Source organism: Benincasa hispida, chromosome 12 (assembly GCF_027475165.1).
Source record: "Benincasa hispida cultivar pf3 chromosome 12, pf3_genome.v1.1, whole genome shotgun sequence".
In the NCBI taxonomy this organism is placed as follows: Eukaryota; Viridiplantae; Streptophyta; class Magnoliopsida; order Cucurbitales; family Cucurbitaceae; genus Benincasa; species Benincasa hispida.
Genome location: NC_143489.1, coordinates 60,208,164 through 60,233,330, shown reverse-complemented (window position 1 = coordinate 60,233,330; position 25,167 = coordinate 60,208,164). Strand labels below are relative to the sequence as shown.

General features: G+C 37.6%; 3 protein-coding genes across 3 annotated transcripts; all 3 read right to left on the bottom strand.

Annotated features, from left to right (window-relative positions):
* Positions 1-16,947: 16,947 nt before the first annotated feature.
* Positions 16,948-17,664, bottom strand: LOC120068573 (transcription repressor OFP6-like). Its single transcript, XM_039020388.2, has one exon. It carries the CDS (start codon positions 17,645-17,647, stop codon positions 17,069-17,071), a length of 579 nt encoding a protein of 192 aa, XP_038876316.2. The 5' UTR covers positions 17,648-17,664; the 3' UTR covers positions 16,948-17,068.
* Positions 17,665-20,072: 2,408 nt separating this feature from the next.
* On the bottom strand, positions 20,073-23,322 carry LOC120068554 (late embryogenesis abundant protein D-34-like). The gene is made up of 3 exons (XM_039020370.2): positions 22,591-23,322; positions 22,192-22,473; positions 20,073-20,926 (listed from the first exon to the last, which is right to left on the bottom strand). The coding sequence occupies exons 1-3, from the start codon at positions 22,909-22,911 to the stop codon at positions 20,753-20,755; spliced, it is 777 nt and encodes a 258-aa protein (XP_038876298.1). The 5' UTR covers positions 22,912-23,322; the 3' UTR covers positions 20,073-20,752.
* Positions 23,323-23,342: 20 nt separating this feature from the next.
* Positions 23,343-25,167, bottom strand: LOC120068555 (Lactoylglutathione lyase / glyoxalase I family protein). Its single transcript, XM_039020371.2, has 4 exons — positions 24,898-25,167; positions 24,578-24,814; positions 23,913-23,988; positions 23,343-23,669 (listed from the first exon to the last, which is right to left on the bottom strand). The coding sequence occupies exons 1-4, from the start codon at positions 24,985-24,987 to the stop codon at positions 23,635-23,637; spliced, it is 438 nt and encodes a 145-aa protein (XP_038876299.1). The 5' UTR covers positions 24,988-25,167; the 3' UTR covers positions 23,343-23,634.

The following is a 25,167-nucleotide window of genomic DNA, read 5'->3' as shown; positions in this document are numbered from 1 at the left end:
ACTCAAGGATTCTGACACAAATAACGGTGCTATTGTCTCATTGCAAAACCAAATGACTGCAATGATGAATTTGACTCAAGGAATGACGATCAGCAACTCAACACCACAAGGTGGGCAGATTAACGCAATAAGTCAAAACACTGCAAGGTGTGCGACTTGTGGTGATGGGCATGCAATGGAAGATTGCCCACAAAATCCACAGTCTATATATTTTGTAAAAAAACAACCCCTTTTCAAACACCTACAACCCCCGGTGGAAAAACCATCCCAATTTTTCTTGGAAGAATTAACAACAAAATTTTTCAATCTGTGGCGCAAAAAGAAGGGCCACCAGGATTCTTTCAATGCAGTAACAGTTAACAGAGCAACCAAGCAAGTAGCTCACAACAACCACCACAATCTTCTTCTTTAGAAAGCCTATTGAAGCAATACATAGAGAAAAATGAGACAGTGCTTCAAAGTCAGGCTACGTCCATCTGCAACCTTGAATTGCAAATGGGCTAGATTGCAAATGAGCTCAAAAGTAAACCGCAAGGGGCGTAACCAAGTTCAACTGAGCTTCCACGCAACCCAAGGGGATCAGGTAAGAAGCAATGTCAGGTTGTGAAATTGCGCAGTGGAAATACCGTGGAGAGAGGAAGAAAGGACCAGAGTAGAACAACTTCCATCGTAGCTGAGCCTGAGATTGCGGCAACGCAAGAAGAAGAAAAGGAAAATGAAGTAGTAGAACCTGAGGTTGCATCAACCTCAAAGTCAAATGAAACGGGAATCGTGAAAGGTTAGTAACCACCCTTCCCTCAGAGGCTAAGGAAGAAGAAAAACGAAGAGGTACAGTACCAACGCTTCCTATCTATGCTAAAACAATTACATGTTAATATTCCTTTCAATAAAGCGATTGAGGAAATGTCTGCCTATGCCAAGTTTCTGAAGGACATGGTAACTAAGAAGAGAGGTGCTGGAAAATTTGCCACGATGGCACTAACGCAAGGTTCCAAATCTATTATCCCACTGAAGATGAACGATCCTGGGAGCTTCACTATTCCTTGCTCCATAGGAGGACTTTATATTGGGCAAGCCCTGTGTTACTTGGGGGCCAACATAAATTTGATGCCGCTGTCAATCTTTCGACAATTAAATGTGGGGTAACTTGTGCCCACATCCGTGACTCTCCAACTGGCCGACAGATCTCTGGTTCATCCAGAGGGTAAGGTGAAGGACGTGCTGACCACGATTGATAAATTTATTTTGCCAGCTGATTTCATCATCCTAGATTATAAGGCCGATAAAGATGTGCTCATCATTTTGGGGCGACCTTTCCTATCAACGGGTCGTTCTCAAATTAATGTGCACAAGGGAGAAATCACTTTGAGCATAAACGGACAAAAGCTCAAATTTAACATAATTTGTGCCATGAAATTTCCTGATGAGGAAGACTTGCCAGATTTTGAAGATGACCTGAATTTGATTGAAGAAGAAAGGTCTGATGAAGATGTGAAGAAGAGGATGCCAACGCATCCGTAGCTGCCTGCAATGCGATCGTAGAAAAAACAAACAAAGAAGAAGGATTGATCGCAACGCAAGAAGAAGAGCCGAAAGAAGAAAGACAAATAACGCAACCTTCTCTTGTGGAACCACCAACACTTGAATTGAAAACCCTACCAACACATTTGAAGTACGCATTCCTGGGGCAGAATGAGAAGCTGCCAGTGATAATTTCCTCCACACTTAACCCAGATCAAGAGAATGCATTGATGAGCATTCTCAAGAAGCATGTGCGAGAAATCGGCTGGACGCTCGCTGATATCAGAGGAATTAGCCCCGCGTACTGCATGCACCATATTCGTCTCGAGGAAGACCACAAAGCAACCATTGAAAATCAACGCAGACTTAACCCTGCAATGAAGGAGGTCGTCAAAAAGGAGATTATCAAGTGGCTGGATGAGAGCATTATCTATCCCATTGCAGATAACACGTGGGTCAGCCCCGTGCAATGTGTGCCGAAGAAAGGAGGAATGACGATAGTCCCAAATGAGAACAATGAATTAATACCGCAAAGGACCATCACTGGATGGCGCATCTGCATGGACTACCGCAAATTGAATGCGGCCACAAAGAAAGATCACTTCCCTTTGCCATTCATCGATCAAATGCTGAACAGATTAGCAGGGAATGATTTTTATTGCTTCTTGGATGGATATGTCGGGTATAATCAGATCATGATAGCTTCTGAAGACCAAGATAAGACCACATTCACTTGCCCATATGGGACATTTTCTTTTCGCCGCATGTCATTTGGCCTCTGCAATGCGCCAAGCACATTCCAGAGGTGCATGATGGCGATCTTTTCAGATTATCTCGAGGACTCAGTAGAAATATTTATGGATGACTTCTCTGTTTATGGGAACACTTATGAAGTCTGCCTGGCCAATTTGGAGAAAATTCTGAAAAAGATGTGAAAAGACAAACCTGGTGCTCAACTGGGATAAATGTCACTTCATGGTGAAAGAGGGAATAGTGTTGGGACACAAGGTCTCCCGAGAAGGGTTGGAGGTGGACAAAGCAAAGATTGACGCAATTGAAATGCTTCCATCTCCAACCAACGTGAAGGTTGTGCGAAGCTTCTTGGGGCATGCTAGATTCTATAGACGATTCATCAAGGACTTTTCTAAAATAGCAAGACCACTGAGTGCGTTGTTAGAGGCAGACAGAAAGTTTGAATTTGACAACAATTGCCTCAACGCATTCAAAATTTTAAAAGATGCGCTGATTACCGCACCCGTCTTGATTACGGCGGATCGGGCACTCCCATTCGAACTCATGTGCGACGCAAGCGGGTATGCGATGGGAGTTGCATTAGCGCAAAAGAAGAAAACTATTTTGCACCCCATCGCATATGCGAGTAAAACTCTGAACCCTGCTCAACTTAATTATACCACCACTGAAAAAAAGCTCCTGGCTGTGATTTTTGCGTTGGAAAAATTTCGGGCATATCTATTGGGAACCAAGGTACTCATTCACACTGATCACTCGACAATCAAATATTTGATGACAAAGAAGGACGCAAAGCCGAGGTTGATCAGATGGGTTCTCCTCCTTCAAGAATTTGATATCGAGATAATTGATCGGAAGGGGATAGAGAATCAAGTTGCGGATCACTTGTCCAGATTAGAAAATCCTGAGGTTGATCGCAATGAATCTGAAGTGAGTGTCGTGTTCCTAGAAGAGTAGCTGTTTCGCATAAAAGAACTACCCTGGTATGCGGATATCGTTAATTATTTGGTTTGTGAACAATTTCCTGAAGATTACACCTACCATCAATAGAAGAAGCTCAAGAATGAATGCAGGCACTATTATTGGGATGAGCCGAATCTATATAAAAGAGGTGCAGAACAAATCATTCAATTATGCGTCCCAGATGCTGCTTAACAATGCATATTATCGCAGTGCCACGATTCGCCATATGGAGGGAACTTTGGAGGACAACGTACTGCAGCCAAAATTTTACAAAGTAGATTCTTCTGGCCTTCATTATTTAAGGATGCTATTGACTACACAATGAAATGTGATCGGTGTCAACGCACCGACAACATTTCATGGAAGAACGCAATGCCAATGAATACTATCTTGGAGCTGGAACTATTTGACGTATGGGGGATTGATTTCATAGGACCATTCCCTCCTTCAAATGGTAAGCACTATATTCTATTAGCCGTTGACTATGTCTCCAAATGGGTAGAGGCAATTACATACGCCGCAAGTGATGCGGCAGTAGTCTACCAGTTCCTGAAGAAAAATATTTTCATGTGTTTTGGCACTCCCCGTGCCATCATAAGTGATGAAGGATCACACTTTGTCAACCACAATATAAAGGAGCTACTGTGCAAGTACAATATTCTCCACAAAGTAGCCACCACATACCATCCGCAAACAAATGGCCAAGCTAAAGTGTCCAATCGGGCAATGAAGCTTGATGATGCATTATGGGTATACCAAACCACATTTAAAACACTTATAGATATGTCCCCTTATGCGTTGGTACTCGGCAAGGCATGTCACTTGCCTTTGGAGCTGGAATATAAAGCATTGTGGGCGGTCAAGAAACTGAATTTCAATTTGAAGAAAGCAGGGGAAGCGCGGAAAGTGCAACTGGTCGAGCTAGAAGAATGGAGGAACAACGCATATGAAAGTGCGAAAATTTATAAAGAGCGCACCAAGCGCTGGCATGATCAAAGCATATGTAGTAAGAACCTCCAAGTCGGGCAGAAAGTCTTGCTTTTCAATTCACGTCTGCGACTCTTCCCGGGAAAGCTAAAGTCTCGCTGGTTCAGACCGTTCATAATTCGACAAGTACTTCCGCATGGCACGGTGGAATTATCAAATAACTACGGAACCAACATATTCAAGGTCAATAGGCAGCGAGTAAAGGCATACCATGGAGAAGACTGGCATCGCCAAGTCGACTCCATGGAATTAAGAAACCTTGAATGAAGAAGGAAGTAGGTGGTCCATGTGTTATCAGATGATCGCAATTTATCAGGGACGCAAAGTTTCGTAAAATCTCAAGTCTTCAGCTCTTTTCTCCATTACTCAGAATTATCCTTTACTATCTTTTCATTTTTCACTTCTATTGCTAAAAAAAAAATGCCTTTTATTTTGTTTAAAATAAGTTGACCCTCTCTTTGTTTTCATTTCAACGATCGAGGCGCTGGATTGAAATGTTACGCAAAGCAGCACTTATCTTATTCCATCACCGCAACCCAACGAAGAATGATTGCCGCAAGATGGATGCGTCAATACAATGCGGGCGACAGTGCTAAATTTGGGGGTGTACTCTTCCTTATCCTTACTTCAAATTTTGTGCTATCACATTGCATATTACTTTTCAAAGTTTTATCATCGCATCCTCCTTGACTACCGCAAATATATCACAAGTAGATAACTTTAGTAGCTTACCGCATGTATTATTTGCCAAGTATGATTTCAATGATGAAAAATATGCTTCTATCTCTTTCGTATGTACTAGAATCAACGTAAATCTTAGGATACTCACCTCATGAAATACTTCTTGAAGTTAGGGGTTTTCTAGCTTTCTTTCAAATTTTCTTTACAACGCATTCTATGACCATCACATGACTTATTTTAATCTTTTGGCAATGAGGACATTGTCGTATTTTAAATTTAGGGGTGGGGTATTTGTTTCCGACCTTACTACAAAATATATATATATATATATATATATATATATTTGAATAACTACTCCACTGTCAACACAATGGGAAACTCATGTTGATAAGAGTTAAGTTGTGAAAGGCACTTACCCGTAGTTGGATGTCTGCATGACACACGTGGGGGCAAGCCAAAACGAAAGTAAGTCACCAGGATCAACGCATAAATAAATGACCATAACTCCACTGCCAAATTGGTATGAGTTTAATCTGAGAAAGAGTGCATTGCTTGTAGTTGGATGTTCGCATGACACCCGTGGGGTCAAGCCAAAATGAAGGCAAGGCACTCGAATCAGCACAAGATCAGAAAAATAGCAATGAAGAAACTTTTTGTGCAAGGATAAATCATTTGACACCCCGGTGGAAATTTTTCTTTTCGAAATAAATCATGCGATGTTCCGGAATTCAGTAAAGTCCTTTTGAAAGTTAAGCTTGCAATTCCTAAGTTTTAGAAGTATTTTAGGAAAATATTTGAATAAAACTTAAGGAAATTCTGGCATATAGGATTTGAATGAAGTATCCTTAAGAAATCTAGGGAAAGAACTTTGTGGCTAACTTGCTAAAGGAATCTTTAGCTTATGCTTGAGGACAAGCATTGTTTAAATTTGGGGGTGTGATAACGGGCAGAAATGTACGTTATCATAATGTTAAATCCTTAAACAATGTTGGATTGCGTTGATGAAATATATTAAATTGTGTCCATTAAGCGTAAATTCTATAATATTGCGGTCGCATGCGTCCAATGCATTAGAGCAGTTGATCTTTATATTTTTGTATAGAATAATGCGTTAACGCAATGCAAAGAATGCGATCATAGGAATACATTGGTCGAACGCAACTTCACCGCAAGACTTTGCGTTGATCGCAGCAAACATACACCCAAGAAGAATCACCGCAACATGGTGGGCACATCCGCACGAAAGGACAATTAAGATCGATGGAACAGAAAGCTAACGGTAGTCAGATCCAAATTAAGTTGACAGCCGATAATGGTCACAAAGTACATCCAGCTTTATCGGTGACAATTATCCGGTGCATCAGTCAGGAATTAAAGCTGTTCCATCTATACAACCAGGAGAGAGAAACCGCCTTTCACCTTTGATGCCCTATAAATACCAAGTGCATTCTTCAAAGAATGGGTTAAGCAGTCGATTACCTCATCACCATTACAAGTTCATACCTCTGTTCATAGTTTTCTTTTCCATTTTACGGGAGAGCAAGAGAAGAGTGGTGATGTCGGAGATTGTCCAAGGCAGCTCAAGAGAGAACCTTGGGGCATAAGAGCAGAGAGCGGGCTGACTCTCGCGAAAGCAAGAATATCTTTAGAGCACGAGTAGAAACAGTGTAACGCCTGGCAGCAAAATATTTCTCCAGGCTCTTTACTATACTTGCATTGTTATTTTGTACTTCATCTTATATCTATTCAATGGAAGTTCTATTTCTACATCTACTCACTTTCTTAATACACATGAGTAGCTAAACTAGTTGAATATGTTGAAAGAAACTAAGCTAACATGATCTAGGAAGTTCATTGCTTGTGATTGTCTTGTTTTATGTTGTGCAAAATACCCCTTTAGAGTTATTCGAGAGAGAATCTAAAGAAAGAACCTAATGTCTTGAGAGAGCTAGGTTAGAATCTGGACTCGAAAGAGCAAGATTAGGCTTGCATAAACAAGAGATAGGGACTTAGAGATAAGCTATGTTTGTCAACTTGCATCGCATAGAATGGTCACATATTTGTGTGAATGTCATGTTGTCATCGCATAAATAAAGATAGAGGTTTATGTGTAAACCCTATAGACTTATCGCATATTTATCGCATGTGTTAGCCTTAGAAGCCGTGGCATTCACGCCGAGAGGTGGTTTACTATTGTATGCATGTTGCATGATCACAAGGCATGAACACATCCTAGGGAGTGTTAGCCAAAAACCTTCTCAACCCGTTCACCACATATTCATCGTATTTCCCATTTAACAACTCTTTTCAAACTCTATCGCATTCATTATTATTTTCATTAACGCAACAACAACCCAACACTTATTTATTCAACTGGTTACCTCAAGTTTTCATAAAAATCTCCAACGCAACTATTTTCACGAGTCCATGTGTTCGACCCTGGACTTACCAGGAAACTCAGAGGAATTTACAATCGGATTCCTCTGGGGAAACTTGAGTTCACAACACAATCCACCAACATATATCATCCATAAAATCCACTTCATAAAATTCAAGCATCATGGCACCAAGAAAGCTACTGAGCTATTGATGATTTTCTTATAAACACAAGGCTTATCAACATTTTAATCAAAGCCAAATGATTTGATCGCACTATCAAATCTAATGTTCCACGATCTAGATGCTTGTTTCAGCCCATAAATGGACCTATTAAGCTTGCAAACTCTTTGCTCTTGATCTGGAACAATAAAACCCTCTAGTTGAGTCATGTAGATGGTCTTCTCAAGATTATCGTTTAGAAAGGCAGTCTTGACGTCCATTTGTCATATCTCATAATCATAAAATGTGGCTATGGACAGGAGAATATTGATAGACTTCAACATGACAACAGGTGAGAAAGTTTCCTCATAATCCACTCCCTCGACCTGGGTATAACACTTTGGCACGAGTCTAGCCTTAAAGATCTGCACCTTTCCATCTACACCTCGTTTTCTCTTGTAGATCCACTTACACCCATAGGTTTTATCCCATCAGGCTAATCCACAAGTTTCGAGATAGAATCGAAGTACATAGACTTCATTTCCTGATTCATGGCTTTAATCAATTCATCTTTGTCAACATCCTCCATTGCTTGCTTATAAGACAATGGATCCTTAACTCCATCATCAGACATGATGTTTTGGGCTTTAGTCAAACCCATGTAGCGTTCCGGTGGGTTTGCAACCCTCCCACTACGTCGAGGCAGTTTCAACTTTTGAGATGGTTGACTAAATGAACTGACATCAACAACTCTTGTTGATCTATCAATCTGTTCAACAACTCTTGTTGAACTCTCAGTAGTCTCACCAGAAATCTCAAGTAAAACAATCTTGCTTCATGGCTTATGATCCCTGATGTGGTCTTCTTCCAAGAAGATAGCATTTGTCAATACAAACACCTTATTCTCACTTGGATCATAGAAGTATCCACCCCTTGTTTCCTTGGAGTAGCCTACAAAAAGGCAAACTTTCAAACGCGGTTCCAACTTTTTAGGGTTAGCCACAAGCACGTGGGTCGGACATCCCCAAACCCTGAAGTGGCGTAAACTACCTTTACGACCTCTCCACAACTCAAAAGGAATTTCAGAAATAGTCTTTGAGGGAACGTTGTTCAAAATATAACATGTAGTCTCCACTGCAAATCCCCAAAACGTGTCTAGAAGATGAGCATAACTCATCATATACCGAACCATGTCCAACAGGGTTCTGTTTCTCTTTTCTGATACACCATTCTCTAAGGTGTACCTGGGACCAAAAGTTGGGACGTGATTTCTATTGGGTTTTATGTCCTAAAACTCGCAGTTTGTAAAATGATAAATATTTTCTATTGTCAATAAACTTATTATTGATTTTATAAATTGTATACATGAAAGTCTAAATCCAATAAATTAAGATCGATGACTATTACATGAGTACTTGAACTTTATGTAGAGACATAAGAGTGGATCAAATTCGAGTAAATAGTCAAAATGGTCTATAGTATATGAATAAGGTTGGGTACCTTATTCTGGTAACACTATTGGATGTGGCCTACTCTGTAGTTGTTACAAAGAGTTGTAAAGTGCTACATACGAAGTGATCATAATTCGTACATGTTATGACATGAGGAGTGGGAGTGTCCTAGTAATGAAGCATGTTGAACTACGCGATCGTTTAGTGTGCATGTCTTTTATTAAACGACGAGCATCAAATACTCAATGCGATCGTTTACCCCAAGTGTCCACGCATCGAGCAACAAACGCTACACGATCGAGTGAACTCTTTACCCCATCGTTTAGCATTAGCTAAACGATCATTTAGTAAATACTACACGATCGGACAGAATCATTTCTACACGATCGTTTAGCTTGGGCTACACGATACGACCAACCTTTGGTCTTCTTCCTCGATGAAAACTACATCTCCATGCTTTGAAACTTCATCACGAGTGACTCAAAAAACTTCAAACACTTTGAATACAGACTCGATTGCTTGTTAATTATGCCCAAAAACATAGGGGCCCTTACAAATTAACACTTTGTAAACTCAAAGAAGGCTTTAAACAAAGGCAACCATCCCATAAACATCCATCAACACATCCACAAACACATTTAACTCTTAAACGCATTGTAGAAAAACTTAAAACCCATCACAACTGTAAAAGAACTTCAATACAACAATGGAATTTGGAATATCAGAACAACTTGGTTCTGATATCAATTGAATGAAATCAAAAACAGAGATCTCCATGAGCAGTGGAAGTAGATCGTTCCAAATTTCAATCAAAATGAACACAACAATTACAATCTTAAATGGAAACATACAGATTATGCATCAATAGAAATTACAGCATGCTACACGAAATTGCAAAGGATAGAGTATGCATACCTTTGAAGAACCATTCTTCAAGTATCCCTCAAACAATTTCCAATGCGTCCACAGCAACATTCGAACACAACGAAAAAAACACCAACAACATGAACAACCAAAAGCTCCTTGAACCCAATCGAGTCCAACTCGATTCATGAACGGATGTAAAACACCACCACAAGTGTTACTTTGGTATTCTCGGTGTGAGAATCCAGAAGTTGTGGGCTCTGTATGATCTTGGATTGAGGAAGAAAGGAGGTATACGATGGAGTAGACGATCGAGTAAGTGAGAGATAAGAACACTGTCTATCGCATAGACGATGTACTCGATCGTTTAGTAAACGAAAGTTTATCGCATAGACTTTGCGACTCGATCGTGTAGCAACAATCTGTTGGGATTGGTGTCCTAATTCTACCGGAGTCTCGTTGTTTTGTAAAGATACACATTGTTCAATAAATAAAATAAGTGTTATTTAATTCTGGCATTTACTCATATCCAATAAACAAAGCTCCTTGGTTATCTTATGTAAACTTAAACATGTATATGTGATATACAAGTGGATCATGCCTTAAGTGATAACCTAAATCGGTCTGTAGTATAAGGATTAAGGTGGGATACCTGATTTTGGTGACACTATGGATATGGCCCACTTTGTAGAGGTTTGCAAGTGTTGTAAACTACTACAGATGGTAGATCCTGACCATTCGTGTGGAGACGTGGAGCGGGGGTGTCCTATACAAAGAGTTTGTATAAGACCTGGACGACGAGATGACTAGACTTTGTATATAACGTTGTTGATACTAGAGACTTTCATCAAACGACCATAGGTGACACGACCTCAATCCTGAGTGTTTTGGAAACTTCTGCCTTTGAGGGCGGTCCTTTGATTAGTATGGGTGAGAGTGGCCAGATTGTCAACTCAACATGCCTACCTTTTTGGGGACTTGTCTGATCTGGGAGCTAGGAACTCAATCCACAAGATGAAATTCACTTATTTCCCGAAGCAGGGATAAGTATAGAGATTGCTCCCTTAAGGGATGATTTTGGGGCTTGAACATAGTGGCCACAACTTCTCTTTGGAAGAGAAGACTTAGTCATAATAGGACTATGTAATCATAGTAGGACTATGACTTATGTTTATTAGAGGGATTAGTGGTACTTAAGGAGACAAATGTAACTACAGGGGCATAACGGTTATTGGCCCAGCTATACTTACGAGTGATTTGTGAAGGGTTGTCGTGCTGTTGATTGGTTAAGATGGACACATAATATATCTGTAGTAAGGAGAGTTCAGTTGTTGGTCTTTAATGGAGTGTCTACCAGTTAACGGATCTTGGATTTCGTGACTAAAGAGTTTAGTCAGTTATTCATGTGCCGTTGGAGCTTCGGAGCTACAGGCCCATGAGGTCCCCTTGGTAGCTTGGATTCTGTTGAGGATCAGTTCTTGGTGTTGATTTGAAATGTTCAAATTGACAAGAGGTATTTTGATTATATATGATATAATCGGTGTGATGTATAAGATATATCTAGTGGGGGATTGATGTAAATTAGATTTACATTAAGTACCATGGAATAGAAAAAGAACTATGGTAATATGAGATGAAATATTAAAACTATAGGTTATAAATATAGTATGATAAGTTGGTTATCATTTATGTTTATAATAATATTAATTATTGAATAATTAATACTTTTTCTTTTAAATAACCAAAGTAGTGGGTGGTTATTGGATCATGGTAACCGTGAGTTTAAAAGGAAAGTGGTTTCCTATTTTGAAAAGAGGTTTTTACAAAAGATTGAAAAAGGTTTTTGAGTTTTCTCTCGCGAAAAAGAAACTCACGAAGTCATCAAGTAAATACAGATTTACTAAACGACGGTCGGGCGAGCTAAACGATCGTGCAGGTGCTAAACGATCGCATAGCTTTGTTAGACGATGTTGGCTCAAAGTAAACGATCGTGTAGTGTCTGTAGGCGACAGACCGAGCTAACCGATAGAGCTAAACGATCGCATAGCTTTATTTACATGATTGGGCATCGACTTATACGATAGGTCTCCACCATGTCCCACTTGCCCAATCGTATACGCGATCGTTGTTTCCTCCATTCGTCTGCCTCATACCAAGTCCGAACAGAGCCCACCCTCTGGATTCCCGCATCAAGAATACCAAGATTGCCTTGTTGGTGGTGTCAGACTTAACTCGACACCATTGAGGTTTTCTAGAGGCTGTTCGTGGTGTTGTGGAGGCCGTTCATTGTTTCGGAGGAGTTCGTGACCGAGGAGATCGTTGAGGACGAGAGCTTAGTGTTCGTGCGGTGTTGCGGTCGTGTAGATCGGGCGTTCGAGGCTGCTATTGTTTGAGCGTTCGTGCGCATCGAAGCGTGGAGACGTTTCTGCCTATGTGTGTTGAGTTTGCTTTCTATGCATTTGTATTGTTCATGCTGTAATTTCTACATTTAAATTATTTGCATAACTGCTTGTTTTATATTCGACTGTAAATATATGTTCATTCATGATTGTAATTTGGAATAGTCTTGTTCCGCTGCTCATGGAAATCTCGATTCCAATTTCCTTCATGATCAACGAGTAATTATCTTATAGTCAACTCTAAACGATCGTGTATGCTCTCAACGGCTATCGCTTAGTAAAAACTATTTTTACCTGATAGCCTTTTTTCGTGAGAAATTTGTGAATGAAATCAACTTCTAATTTTGGAAAAGAATTTTCCATTTATTTCACGGTTACCATAAAACTTCCAATAACCTCCCACTCAAATCGGTTATTAGAGAAAAATAATTAATTATTATATAATTAATATACTATAAATAAATATGATAACCAACTTATCATATTATATTTATAACCTATAGTTTTAATATTTCATCAGATGAAACATATAAACCATAGTTCTTTTTCTATTTTATGGTACTTATTATAAATCATATTATATTAATTCCTTCAATTAATGTATCTAATACATCACACCAATTATATCACATATAATTGAATTTCCTCTTGTTAATTTGAACACTTCAAACTAACCCAAAATCTGATTCTCAATTCTTAGCTTACACCAATTTTCTCAGTAACCAAAAAATTTTGGGTTAGTTTCAATTCTATTAAAATTTTGGTTGCTGAGAAATTTGGTGTAAGCTAAGAATTGAAAAATTAAGAGAAACAAAAAAATATCTATATGAACAAAAAAAATGACAGGACATGACACCTAAGCTCAGAGCAAGGAAGACAGTTAGAGGAGCGGTTTGAGATCCTCAAGTTCAGCATCCACAAGTCCAAGATCTTCCTCTGCCAGGGGTGCAGGAAAAGAGGGCTGGTGGAAGTCAAACTGTCCCGACAACTTCAAATCCACCTATGGCTCAAGTTAATGAGAAAGCAATGGAAGCAAGAATTAGGGAAGTTGTGACATTCTCCATGATGGATAGACTGCAAGATTTAATCCACAATGCAATGGGAGGGCAGACCACTCAGGATCAGACTCGGCAGGAAAAAGTACCACTAGTTCAACTGCACCAGACCCAGCCATAGGGTCAGAACATGAAGGATCTGTCCCATGTGGCTAAAAACTTGAGGGATTTCAGAAAGTTTGACGCCCGCCCCTTCGATAGATCGTTGAGGGATCCTACGAAGGTAAAGATGTGGTTTTCCTCGATCGAGACGATCTTTCGTTACATGAGGTGTCCGGAGGAGCACAAACTCTGTTGTGCAGTTTTTATGTTGACAGACAACGCAGAGATATGGTGACGTTCAACAGAGAAAATGATTGACACAAATGGAGGATCTGCGTCGTGGGATCAGTTTAAAGAGCGTTTTTACAAGAAGTATTTCTTTGCCAACACTCGGTATAACAAGCAAGCAAAATTCCTAAATTTGAAGTAGGGAGTTATGTCAGTAGAAGAATATGAGCAAGAGTTTGACAAGTTGTCCCACTTTGCCCCTGTGCTGGTAGCCATCGAGGTAGTGAGGATAGAGAGGTTCGTTCAGGGTCTGAGGGGCGGATTGTGAGATATGGTGCATACCCTTGGTCTCAAGACTCACGCTGCGGCACTACAAGCAGCCGTGAGGATAGATGCTGATTCCCAAGAGGGGAATGAGTGTGGGAAATTGTTGGGAATAAGGACCTCTGTAGGGTAGAAAAAAAAAGCATAGCAGAAGACTTCTGAGCCTCAGCAAAAGAATGGGAGCACAGATAGAACTCCACGATATTGGAGGCAACAAGGCCCCCAACCTGTAGCTATGAAAGAGGAAGAGTCGGTCTGTAACTCATGTGGAAAGCGTCATTGGGGTCGTTGCTTAGTTGGAGTAGGGGTGTGTTATCGTTGTGGACAAGAAGGGCATATGGCATATGGGTGCCCTTTTAGGAGCTCTACAGATGGTAGGGACCAACCTTTAGGGCTCAGACCAAGGGGGTTCAAGTGGACAGCAACTGCGGAATAGGAGCAATGCCACCACTTGACATGAGACGGAGAGGTCAGACGCTGTGGTGAAAGGTGCACTTCTCATTCTAGGTCCTAACACCCTAGGGTTATTTGAGTCTATGTTTCCTTGCATTCTTTCGTACCTTCAATTTTTAAAAGATGCTAAGATAGTATGAAAGGCCATGTTTGCTCTGTTTTCTCTATACAAAGTTATTGTTTTGGCACGTGAAAAGAAGAGGGCATGTTAGGTTCGTTGCCATAAAGGAACATAGTTGTAACTTTGGTAGTTTTGGACATGTAAAGTTTCAAGTTATTTAGTCATAGATTGGATGGTCAAGAACCACATTGGTTCAGATTGTTTCTATATGGAGAGTGGATATTCCCAATATAGATGTATGAATCATGAAGGTCTTTATCTTAAAAGCTGTAAAAAAAAAAAAAAAAAAAAAAATGGTTATAGCTATTATGAGGTTATGGTGATGTATTTTGGATTGATAAATGCTACAGTATCTGGGGACCTCAAGAATCTCATTTAAGTGAGATTTTCAGATGCTTTAATAGGAGGGGCTAATCGGTGGTATGCGATTGTTTTAAGATTTAAAGAGTAATATGAAACTGTCTCAGAATTATCAGTCTGAAGAAGCAATTTGGGGATGAGATGAGGACAAGTATCATAAGCCCTATAAGGACTTGAACTTTCGAGGACAAAAGTTTTTTATGGCGGGAAGATGTAACGACCCAATTTTCTTTTTCTTTTGATATTTTAACTTAATTACCTTAAATTATTTGGGTGTTATTTTAAGTATTGAGGCAAAAATTGAACTTTGGGTTAAGATAATTCAATTTAAAATTGTATGGGTGTTATTTTGTTAATTAAATGTTGAAATTTATTTGAGGGAAGTTTGATAAATGAATGAGAAATTTGAGATTTAATTAATTCGTTACATTAATTCCAATTTAATTATCTTGGAATTAATTGGAGTTATATGAATTTCATCTGGAGTTATTGTCAAAGTTAAATTCAATTTGGAGCAGAAGTGGTTAATTTTGAATTGGAATTAAGAGATTGATGGTTATAGATGGATTTAGAGTTATTGTCAAAATTAAATTCAAAATTATGCAAGCTAATTGTCGGATCGTTATAGATGGAAAGAATGTAACATCCTATGTATTCGTAATTTTGAATTAAATTCACAATACACGGGAATGTAACATCCCATGTGAATTTAATTCACAATAAATTGATCACTAGCATTTTTAAACTTTAAAGTTATTTTTGCAACGAGGTATTAACGAGTTTTGTTCATATACTAATGGTGAAAGTATTTTTGAACGTCTTTTCAGTTAAGAATAGTATTTTCGAACTTTTTTTCAGTTAAGGATATTTTTGAAAATTTTGAAAGTGTAGAGGTATTTTTTAAACAAAAATTTCAACGGTTTCCATCCAAAAACTAACGACAAAGGCAATTTTGAAATTTTTGAAAGTTCATGGATATTTTTGACACAAAGTACAAAATTAAATAATATTTTTTATAATTTAACCATATAAATAAGATTTGATGACATTAGAAAAGTAAAATAGGAGATATAAAAATAACTTAATTTCATTTGTCCTTTTAGGCTTTTTTTTTTTTTTTAAATCTCTCTTACTTTTCTCTAGTGTTATCCTCTTGAACAGTTACAACTATTTGTATCTATCGGACTCAACAAACACATACATTCGAAGATCGTGCCCCATCTTGAAGATTTGTATGCAAGTGAAAATGTCAAATTTTAATTTATAATTTTAAAATAGTATTTAATCGACTAAAAGAAAAAAAATGCAATGCCAATATGCACGTTTTATTTTCTAAAAAACCACAATGTAATAACCAAAACAAAAACAGAATTATAAATTAAATTGTTTGTGTTATAACTACAAACTTCCTAAATTTCAAATATACCTAAAATTAATGTAGAATATAAATAAGATTTGATGACATAAAAAAAATAAAATAATGCATACAAAAATAACTTAATATTATTATTCTTCCATCTTGGATATTCTTTTTATCTCTCTTGCTTTTCTTATTTTTCTAATCTTTTTGTCAAAATGGTTTTTCTTCAACTATCTGCACTTTTTTCTCTCTCTAAAATTGGACTTCCTCATTCTAACTTTGTTTCTCTATTTAAAACTTTCTTTTTCAAACTTTTGTCAATCCACTAATTTGAAAATATTAATAAATTTTTTATGTCCAAAATATTTACTTTTTCTTTATAACCTTTTTGTTAATATTTTCTAAACTTAAAAGAGGAAATATTTAGATGAGAAAAACGAACACAACTTTATTTAGATTGGATTTTTTATTTTTCACTCAAAGGATCCCAAACAAACAATTGAGTTTTAAAAATAAAAATAATAAATTTATTACTAAATTAAGTCGTTCCAATATAGCTATTTTTACAATGTTTAAAATGACGATATCGACGAAAATATCAAAATCTTAATTTTACGAAAATTTTTCGATAGAAATATTAAAAAAAAAAATCGATTTTGATGGATGTTTCTTAAAAATTTATAAAAACAAAAAATTCGAAAATATCAATAAATAAATTTTTTATGATTTTCGAACAAGTTAACATGAAAATATCGGCAATACATCGATATGGTTGAATGTTTTTGCACTATTGATTCGCATATAAGCTTCTTCAATTTATATCAATAATTCATTTAGCAGTTATTGTAAGTGATATTGTGACGACCTAAATAAATTATTTTTAAAAAACAATCAACAGATTTTTTGTTTCTTTTAAAATTAAATACGGTTGACGTTTTAGCCAGAGGTATGGCTGCAACAAATCCATTTAGTTACCGAGACATAACAACTTTCCGGCGGGTTTTGAAAGCCGGTGCCGGAGCAGCCAACAAGCAAAGAACAAGATCGGAAAAAGCTTTAACAATGAATTTATGGGTATCCTTCGGATTCAACCGAAGATAGCAAGACAAAAGCTCTCGCAAAAACTCTGAATCGCTTCTCACATCCTCCAATTCTCGAGCTTCCACCATCTCCTGCATCGACCGCCGGAAGTCGGCATAAGGGTCCATCGAGTATTTCGGGACTTCTAGACCTTCTGAAACGATGGTGTCGTCGGGTCGGCGGCGGGAGGCGGAGGAGTATTCGAAAATGGAGTTGGAGCGGCCGGGGGAGGAGAAGAAGAAGCGGCGGGAGGCAAGGATGGCGGCAAGGTCGTCGGAGATGGAATCGGCGGCGTCGGAGGAGGTGGAGAAGAAGTCGTCGTCATCATCGTCGGCAGTGGAGGAAATGGGATTGGAGGTGAAGTAGCAGTCAGAGGGTGGGGTGTGGGCGGCGATGACGGCGGGCGGCGGTGAGAATTTGAGTTTGGAGAAGAAGAAATGGACGTTGTTGAGGAATTTAAGATTGGACATTTTTTAGATGACTTTAGTTGTTGCAATACAGCGAGAGGGGAGATTTAAACAAACAAAAAGTGGTCTTAGCTATAAATAAGTTTAAAATCAGGATGTTTTACGAAAATATGATAAAATGTCAACATCAATGACGATTTTTTTAGTTAAGTTGTAAATTTAATGTTTATTTGGTTTGAAAAAAATTAAAGTTTAATCCATATAATACTTGATATGTATATACATATCATGTCTATAGACTATTTATGAGACTTCTGTAAAACTAGAGATGTCCAATTTTCTTACGGAGAAGGGTCCCGTAGGACCCCGCCCCGAACGGGTAGGGATTCCCCGATTAAACGGAGAATGAGAGAGGGAGTGGAGGAAACAAATTTTCCCATGAGCTAAACGGGGACGAGGACGTGGAATAGCTTCTACATATTTATTTAGTATAATTATCTAATGTTATGTTATTATTATTATTATATAAATATTACATAATTTTAAATTTGATTATTTATTGGAAAGATAATGAATATATTTAAATTTAGATTATATATGTGATTAATTTTATTTATATTTATTTCTTTCTACTAAAAAATTAATTAGCTTTTTTAGGCCAAAATTTGAGTAATTTATCTTTAAATTTAAATTATCATATAAAACTAACCATAATAAATAATTTAATGATAAAGTTAATTATTTAATTAAAATTTGCTAACATTAGTGATTTAAATTAATTGACTTTTTACAACAAAAAAAAAGTAACGAGAATAATTTCCCATGGGAACCCGATCCACGCGAATTTCCTGCCGGGAATCCCGCCCCGATCTCGTAGGGAATTTCACGGAGATGGAAAATGAAATGGGAAGCGGAGACGGGGAATGGCATCCGGCCCCACCCATGGACATCTCTATGTCAAACTTTATAGATTAAATTTTAATTTATAAACATATGAACTAAATTTTAATTTTCTCCGAATCATAAAGATCAAATTTGTAATTTAACCCTAATTTTTTAAGCAAACAAGCCGTTCTAAAACTTTTTATTAGTATTATGATATTTAAATTAGTATTATTTGATTGATATATTTATGTTATATTTCGTCAATTTTATTATAAAAAAATGTCAATTCACCTCATAGCATATGAAAATATTGATATCTACATAGTATATCTTTATACCTTGGGTATAGACCGCTATTATGCTTTTTATTAGGAAAATAGTTCGGTGAACCACTCTAAACCTGTCAAAGTTGTTTCAATTTTTATTCTCAATTTTTAGTTTAATTTAATTTAGTTATGTTAACCTTCAAATTTAAAAAATCTTACAATTTTTATCCAAGCTTCTTTTCAAAATTTCTAAGTTTTGATAAAATTATTTTACGGTTAAAAAAACATTGACATATACTAAATTTTTTACTACTCATCCAATCATCTCGAACTTGTGTATTTTTATGCAATTCGAGGGAGCTGAATTCAATCATTAACCAATTTTGTTTTTTTGTTTTTGCTTTTAAAAATTAAACTTATACACTCTACCTCCCCCTCTAAATTTGTTCAAGAAAATAATAGTGGTAAGATACTAGTGATCAGATAAGTATTACTCCTTTCAGATCAACTAATGACGTGCAATTACAAGAAATTATCGTAAAAATCATAGTTACAGTGATCGGACATCACCCAGCCTGTCAGATAAAGACTATAGTATAATCACTCTAGTCCAACCAAAACGACATTATAGATGTTAAATAAAACTCATCTGTATTAAAATAATGTTCTCATTTCGTATAATTAAATGCACCCTTGGTCTCATGATTTTTCCATATATAGAGAGAGATTAGGCGTCGATTGATCGATATGTTGTGGTATACTTTATATGTTATAGTCTTAAAAGAGAAAAGTCCCATCTTTTTTAATCAGTGTTGCGAAAACTATATCAAGTTGTTTATTATTATCATTTCCTTTAATTTGCAACCTTTTTAAAAATATTTCCAACCTCCGAAAATCAACACAAATTATTAAGGGCACAATTTGGCATATTCCAAAGAAATAAAAATTCATGAAATCCGATTGAAGATCCTACAATTTGTAAGTAGTTGTACCCACTGCATCTTTTTTTTAGAATTATTTTATATGTTAATCCAAAATATTTAGAATGGTTTTCAAAATGAATCAACTTAATTATAAATATAATTAAACGTCAATCTTTTTGCTCAAATATTTACTGTGACCTCTATGTTTTTAGTAAATGTAATTAGAAAGGTGAAAAATTTTGGACCTACAACAAAATTTCCACGACAGTCGAGAGGGGGGTGGGTAAAAACTATAGATATGACAAATTGAAGGGCCCCATTGCTATATGTTATATTTGAGGGTGCAGTCTAATATTTGGAAGTTTCAATTGAGGGAGATAGATGGATAATAGTGATGAAAACGACAGCAAGAGGTTATAAAAATTTTAAAGCATGCAGCAGCAACGTTTTTTTTTACCATTACTGTGACATACAAGTTGTTAAAACAGTGAAACAAGACCCAAATTTTGGATGCATGTTGCTTTCGATAGTGACGTTTCCTAAGGCCAATATGGGAAGAATCTATTGACTGTTGTATTTGCTTTTTACTCCAACCAAAACTTCCCATAATTGAACTCATCATTTTTCAAAAAAAAACGAAAGGCAGTGACAAAAAAAAAAATGCCTGCAAGAAACTGGTGATTTCTAAAATTGATGTGGGATTGATTGTCATGCATATAATTCAATGTTAAAATTGAGTCAAAAGAGAGCGTACTGTTGGATTGTGATTGGGAAACAACGAGCCTGCCCTTTTCTCTGCTGCAGCTTTCGTATGGCAGCAGCTCTTCTCAGGTGCAGGGCCAACACCATTTCAACATACGCTACTTTTCCAAATTTTCAAAACTGGACTGCTCGTTGTTATATTCTATGCTTGCATGTGAAGCTTTAGCTTGGTCCATTTCATACGTCTTATTCACCTGTTCATTTATTCAGCTAACATGGGATCTTTATTGAAATGTGTTTGATGCCCCATCTTTTTTCCAAAGTTGGATTACTGCAAAACACAAACAAACAAGCTCAAAACGGTACTATACAATGGAAACAACAACCCCAGCTCACGGTGGCGCTTTATTAATGTTCTCATTGAGCCTGGCGGCTTCTGTTATGGACAAAGCCACACCACCAGGATGGACTGCGAGCCTTGCATTGTGTCTCAGCTCTGCACTCATCACCCCTTCTGCATCTTGCTTCGTCACCACTTTATCCGCTGGTAGCCTCATTGCCGCATCCTGATATAAAGTCTAGCCATCAGTTCTTTAAGTAAACATTTGGCTTCAATGCTTGTTTATCATATAGAAAGTCATGTATTCAAAAGACCTGGTTTTTTAAGCCAATATAGTAGCGAGCAAGAAGTCACAGAGAAAGTTATAAATACAACTATAATATGAAAATACACATCGCCCTTAGAAAGTGTGGGATCTATAAATACTTAGGAATACTAATTTATAGTATGAACAAAGAGAATATAGTTCTTCCATAGCACCTATAGTAGGGTGTACAACAGTTGGTCGGAATCGATTTTCCGATCAAACCCCACCGAACCAACTATGATCCGTTTAGTAAATGTTCAAACCGACCTCAACCGTCGGACCTATAATATGGTCCTCCCATGGATTTTTTTCCCAAACCAATGCCGATCGAGCACCTCTTCTTCTTCGACTGACCGCCTTCGATTCGATTGGTTTTGGTCGGCCAATTCGATTTTTTTTATTTTTTGGTCTAACCTATAGGGTCTTTGTGTTCAAATCCCTTTGTATAATTGGATAGTCAGTCACTGGAGTTGAACTAAATTTCCAAGCCCAAGGGTGACATTCTAAGCCCAAGAATGAGTCAGTTGTTGGACTTGGACTATTCAAGCCAGGGGGCACATTCTGAGCCCAGGAGTGAGAACGGGTGAAGAATATAAATAAAAAGTTCAGAACTGTGTTTACCATTTGACTTTTTAATTTTTGAAAATTAAACCCCCGCTTCTACCTTCAATTTCTTTGTTATGTTATCCACTTTTGGACTTAAGTTTTGGAATTACTAAGAACTTTTGTTTTTTTTTTTTTTTTTCTTTTTATGAAAAAGAAAATTCATGGTAAAAAACTTGGAGAGAAACCGACCTAAGTTTTTAAATCGCTATGAAACGAAACGGAACCTAAATTTTTAAGAACTTAATTTTATTTTTGAATTTTGGAATTCAAAGGTTTCTTGCACAAAAGTGCCAGTTATGGTAAAGAAAGTGTGAAAAAACAGCACAAGTAAAGAAAGAACAGAGAACTAAAAATGAATTGTTTAGCAAGATCTTTAACAAAAGATGCCTAAACATATCACAACCTATAAGTTCAGTGATAGTCAAGTTTTCTAAAGTCCATTGGTTGATCATTCCGTTTTTGGTATTTTATTTTATTTTAAATTAAGCCTGTAAACAAGTACACCCTCACTCACAACGAAAACAGAACCGAAGTGCTGCAAACACTAGTTGTTTTGGGTTTTGTTAGCTCATACGCACCATTAGGATGTCTTTCAGTTTAATCTTATCTTCATCCTTGCTAACCCCAGCATTGAAAGAAGCAGCTGACTGAGCGCTGGCTGCGAGTCCACCCGGTATCACGAAGTTGCTCCCTGTTGCCCTCACCTCTGCTGCTTGAATGGCAGCAGCATCACTCTCGTCGACCGGTTTATCACCTGCAGTGTGGGCGGTTGCTTCAAGAGCTTGTCCTATGGTGACCGCATTCTGCACTACAGCGGCAGCTCCAAAAAAGGGCGTAGGCTCCACAAACTGCCCAACGATCTGCACATGGAAACAAGCAAATCAAAACAATTATAATTAATGCAGACAAGAATATGTTTGAGATTCAAACCAAAAGACAAACATAATTAAAAGTTAAAAGAGTCTAGAAAAGAGGACCTGTCCGGCAACTGTTTCAGTGATGATGCGGCTTCCTGGGATATCGGTCTCTTTGACGGCAACTCCTTGGTCTCTGGCCGCATCACTTACATCCTCATGGCCGACGAAGCCAGAACGCTCATTCCGGGAGGCAGCAGACTGCATGGTTGCGGCAGGGCCACCCTTCTGGGTTTGACCGAACACCATAGTCTCGGCCGTTTGCATCATGTCAGCGTCCACCGGCGATATAACCTTAGAGGCAAGGTCTCCAGTGACATTGAAAACGTCCCCGTACTTGATAGGTTCTTGATGTTCGTGCCGGCGTGGCTGTTCTTGGCTCATTTTCTTTCACAAAGTGGAGGATACTGAAAGTCTGAAACAATCTGAGCAGATGGAAGAATGTTGCCGGTCAAGGGAGAGGGGCTACAACGGTGGTTGTTGGAAAGGGGGGTTAATGACACGTGGGTTCGGCCAGACACGTGTTGAATTCTATTAACCTGTATGTTACAGGTGTCATTAATAGAGACGAAGAGTTGTTCAGGCTTCAGGATCACAAGGTACCAGCATGCCACTGTAACAGATGGCAGCTTAAGCATAACGTAAATGTTCTTGTTCAATACTTTTCGAACTCATTAACTATTTCTACCTTTCAAATTTGACATCCTCACCATCTGTCTGAAAGCCATTCCTGTAGTGAGAATTCTACGATGGTCTTGTTTCAACAAGATTACGAATCTATTTACAATTCCAAAGAGTTTTGGGAAACAAACACGTGAGGAAGAAGCATTTGATTTGATTTTTTATTGGTTCAGTCAAAACCAATTTTGTCCACTTTTTTTAATATCAATCCTTTACATTCCCATTTTTGAATACATGATACAAGTCTATCGATTTCAACAAACATTTTAAACGAGAAGAGGGAGGGGGAAGAATGAGAAGATTAAGTAATAAAATGTACGGTTATACACATTGATTATAAGTTGGTCAAACAAGACTCTACTATGAACCCCTTCCAAGCCCGTAAACTGGACTACATTCGATTACATTGTTAAAGCTAGATCTTACTCAATCTTCCCGACCTGCAATCTCCAATCCATTACCTGCATAGAAATGGATTATTTACAAACTGATTGAAAGCCTAAACATACAAGTACTAATCACCACTCATCAGTCAGCAATCAGACTCCAAAGAAACAAAATTTCTATATCAAGAATGCTGGAAGAACAGATCTCATCAAAAGATGAAGGCTGACAGCACGAGTCCGGTACGAGAAAAAGGGATTTTAATCATACATACACACACACACAAGAAAAAAAAAAAAATCGGTTTGGCAGAAACTTACCATCTGGATCAAAGAAGAAGACTTGCTTTACCTTCCCATTTGGTAGGGTCTTCTCAAAAGTCTGAATGCCCTTTTCCTGCAGCAAAATAGAATTTAGTCAAGACAAATCGAATATATTTGGACTGTAAAGCATGTAAAGGCAAGTGCGAACTTTCTATAAACTGTGAGAAAATATTTTCAAAGAATTGTTCCTACACACAAATTTATAAACCAAAGAAATTCGAACTTTCATTGTTTTTTACTTCTCTCTGTACTCTCTACATATTGATTTCAACAAGTCACTTTAATTTGAATTCTCAAACAGACTCCAACAGATTCAATTAGATTGAATTCTTAAGTTACATTAGTAATTTAGCATCCAATAGTGGACCAATCCCATTTAGTTCGTCAAAGAAGATTTCAGAGAGCTGTAGTGATTACTGATTACTTACTTCCTAACAGACTCGAGTCTTAGTGAGGATATGAACCAAAATTCTCCCCAATTAGCAAATTACAGAGCCAGACATCACAAATCAATTCTTCATGTGAATCATACGGTTCATTACGTAATCCCGGATTAATGTATAATTATACTTGCTATAAGCAAACCCAAAAGTATAATCAAATATGTAGAGAGAGCAAAAAACTCGAATGGTTTTCAAAGTTTGGATAATTTGTAAATTTACCTTGAGAGCATGAACAACAGAGTCGAAATTGGAACTGGAAACAGAGAAACAGATATGGTGACCTCGCGGAAGATGGCTAGGGTCAGCAACGGGTGACGTGGCGCTCCATGGACCTTCGGGAAGCTTGGATTTAGGGTCTCTCTCGATGAGGTGAAGTTGAAAAGCAGAAGGAAGATTTAGCCAAATAACCTTGAGTTCACCGAAATTTGGACTCTCGATTTCTTCGAATCCAAACATCTGCACCACCAAATAACAACCGCCATGAACAAAGCTGTTGTCAATGGAAGAAAAGAAGGTAGATGAAGATAGAAATTATAGACCTCTTTGTAGAATTGAGAAAGGCGATGAATATCCGACGATTCTCTAGCTATGTGGGCGAGAGAAGCTGCTTTCACTACTGGAACTGCCATTTTCCTCCTGAATAAGAACTCTACCGATTTCGATGCTTTGTCGGAGATCCTCCAGTTTATATCTTGTAGAAATTCATCGATAATAACGAATACGACGTGGAAGATATTTATGCGAGAAAAATGGTCGATTTTGACTCAAACTTTTTTCTTTAAAATCTACTCATTTTTAACATTTTCTCC

Excerpts from the sequence above, each read along its gene's own strand:
- LOC120068573 (XM_039020388.2), bottom strand. The coding sequence starts at position 17,647 with ATGTCCAATCTTAAATTCCTCAACAACGTCCATTTCTTCTTCTCCAAA.
- LOC120068555 (XM_039020371.2), bottom strand. The coding sequence starts at position 24,987 with ATGGCAGTTCCAGTAGTGAAAGCAGCTTCTCTCGCCCACATAGCTAGA. Across the intron at positions 24,815-24,897 it reads TTTCTCAATTCTACAAAGAG|ATGTTTGGATTCGAAGAAAT; the intron begins GTCTATAATTTC and ends TTGGTGGTGCAG. Across the intron at positions 23,989-24,577 it reads CTGTTGTTCATGCTCTCAAG|GAAAAGGGCATTCAGACTTT; the intron begins GTAAATTTACAA and ends ATTTTGCTGCAG.
- LOC120068554 (XM_039020370.2), bottom strand. The coding sequence starts at position 22,911 with ATGAGCCAAGAACAGCCACGCCGGCACGAACATCAAGAACCTATCAAG. Across the intron at positions 22,474-22,590 it reads CTGAAACAGTTGCCGGACAG|ATCGTTGGGCAGTTTGTGGA; the intron begins GTCCTCTTTTCT and ends TTCCATGTGCAG. Across the intron at positions 20,927-22,191 it reads AACTGAAAGACATCCTAATG|GATGCGGCAATGAGGCTACC; the intron begins GTGCGTATGAGC and ends ACTTTATATCAG.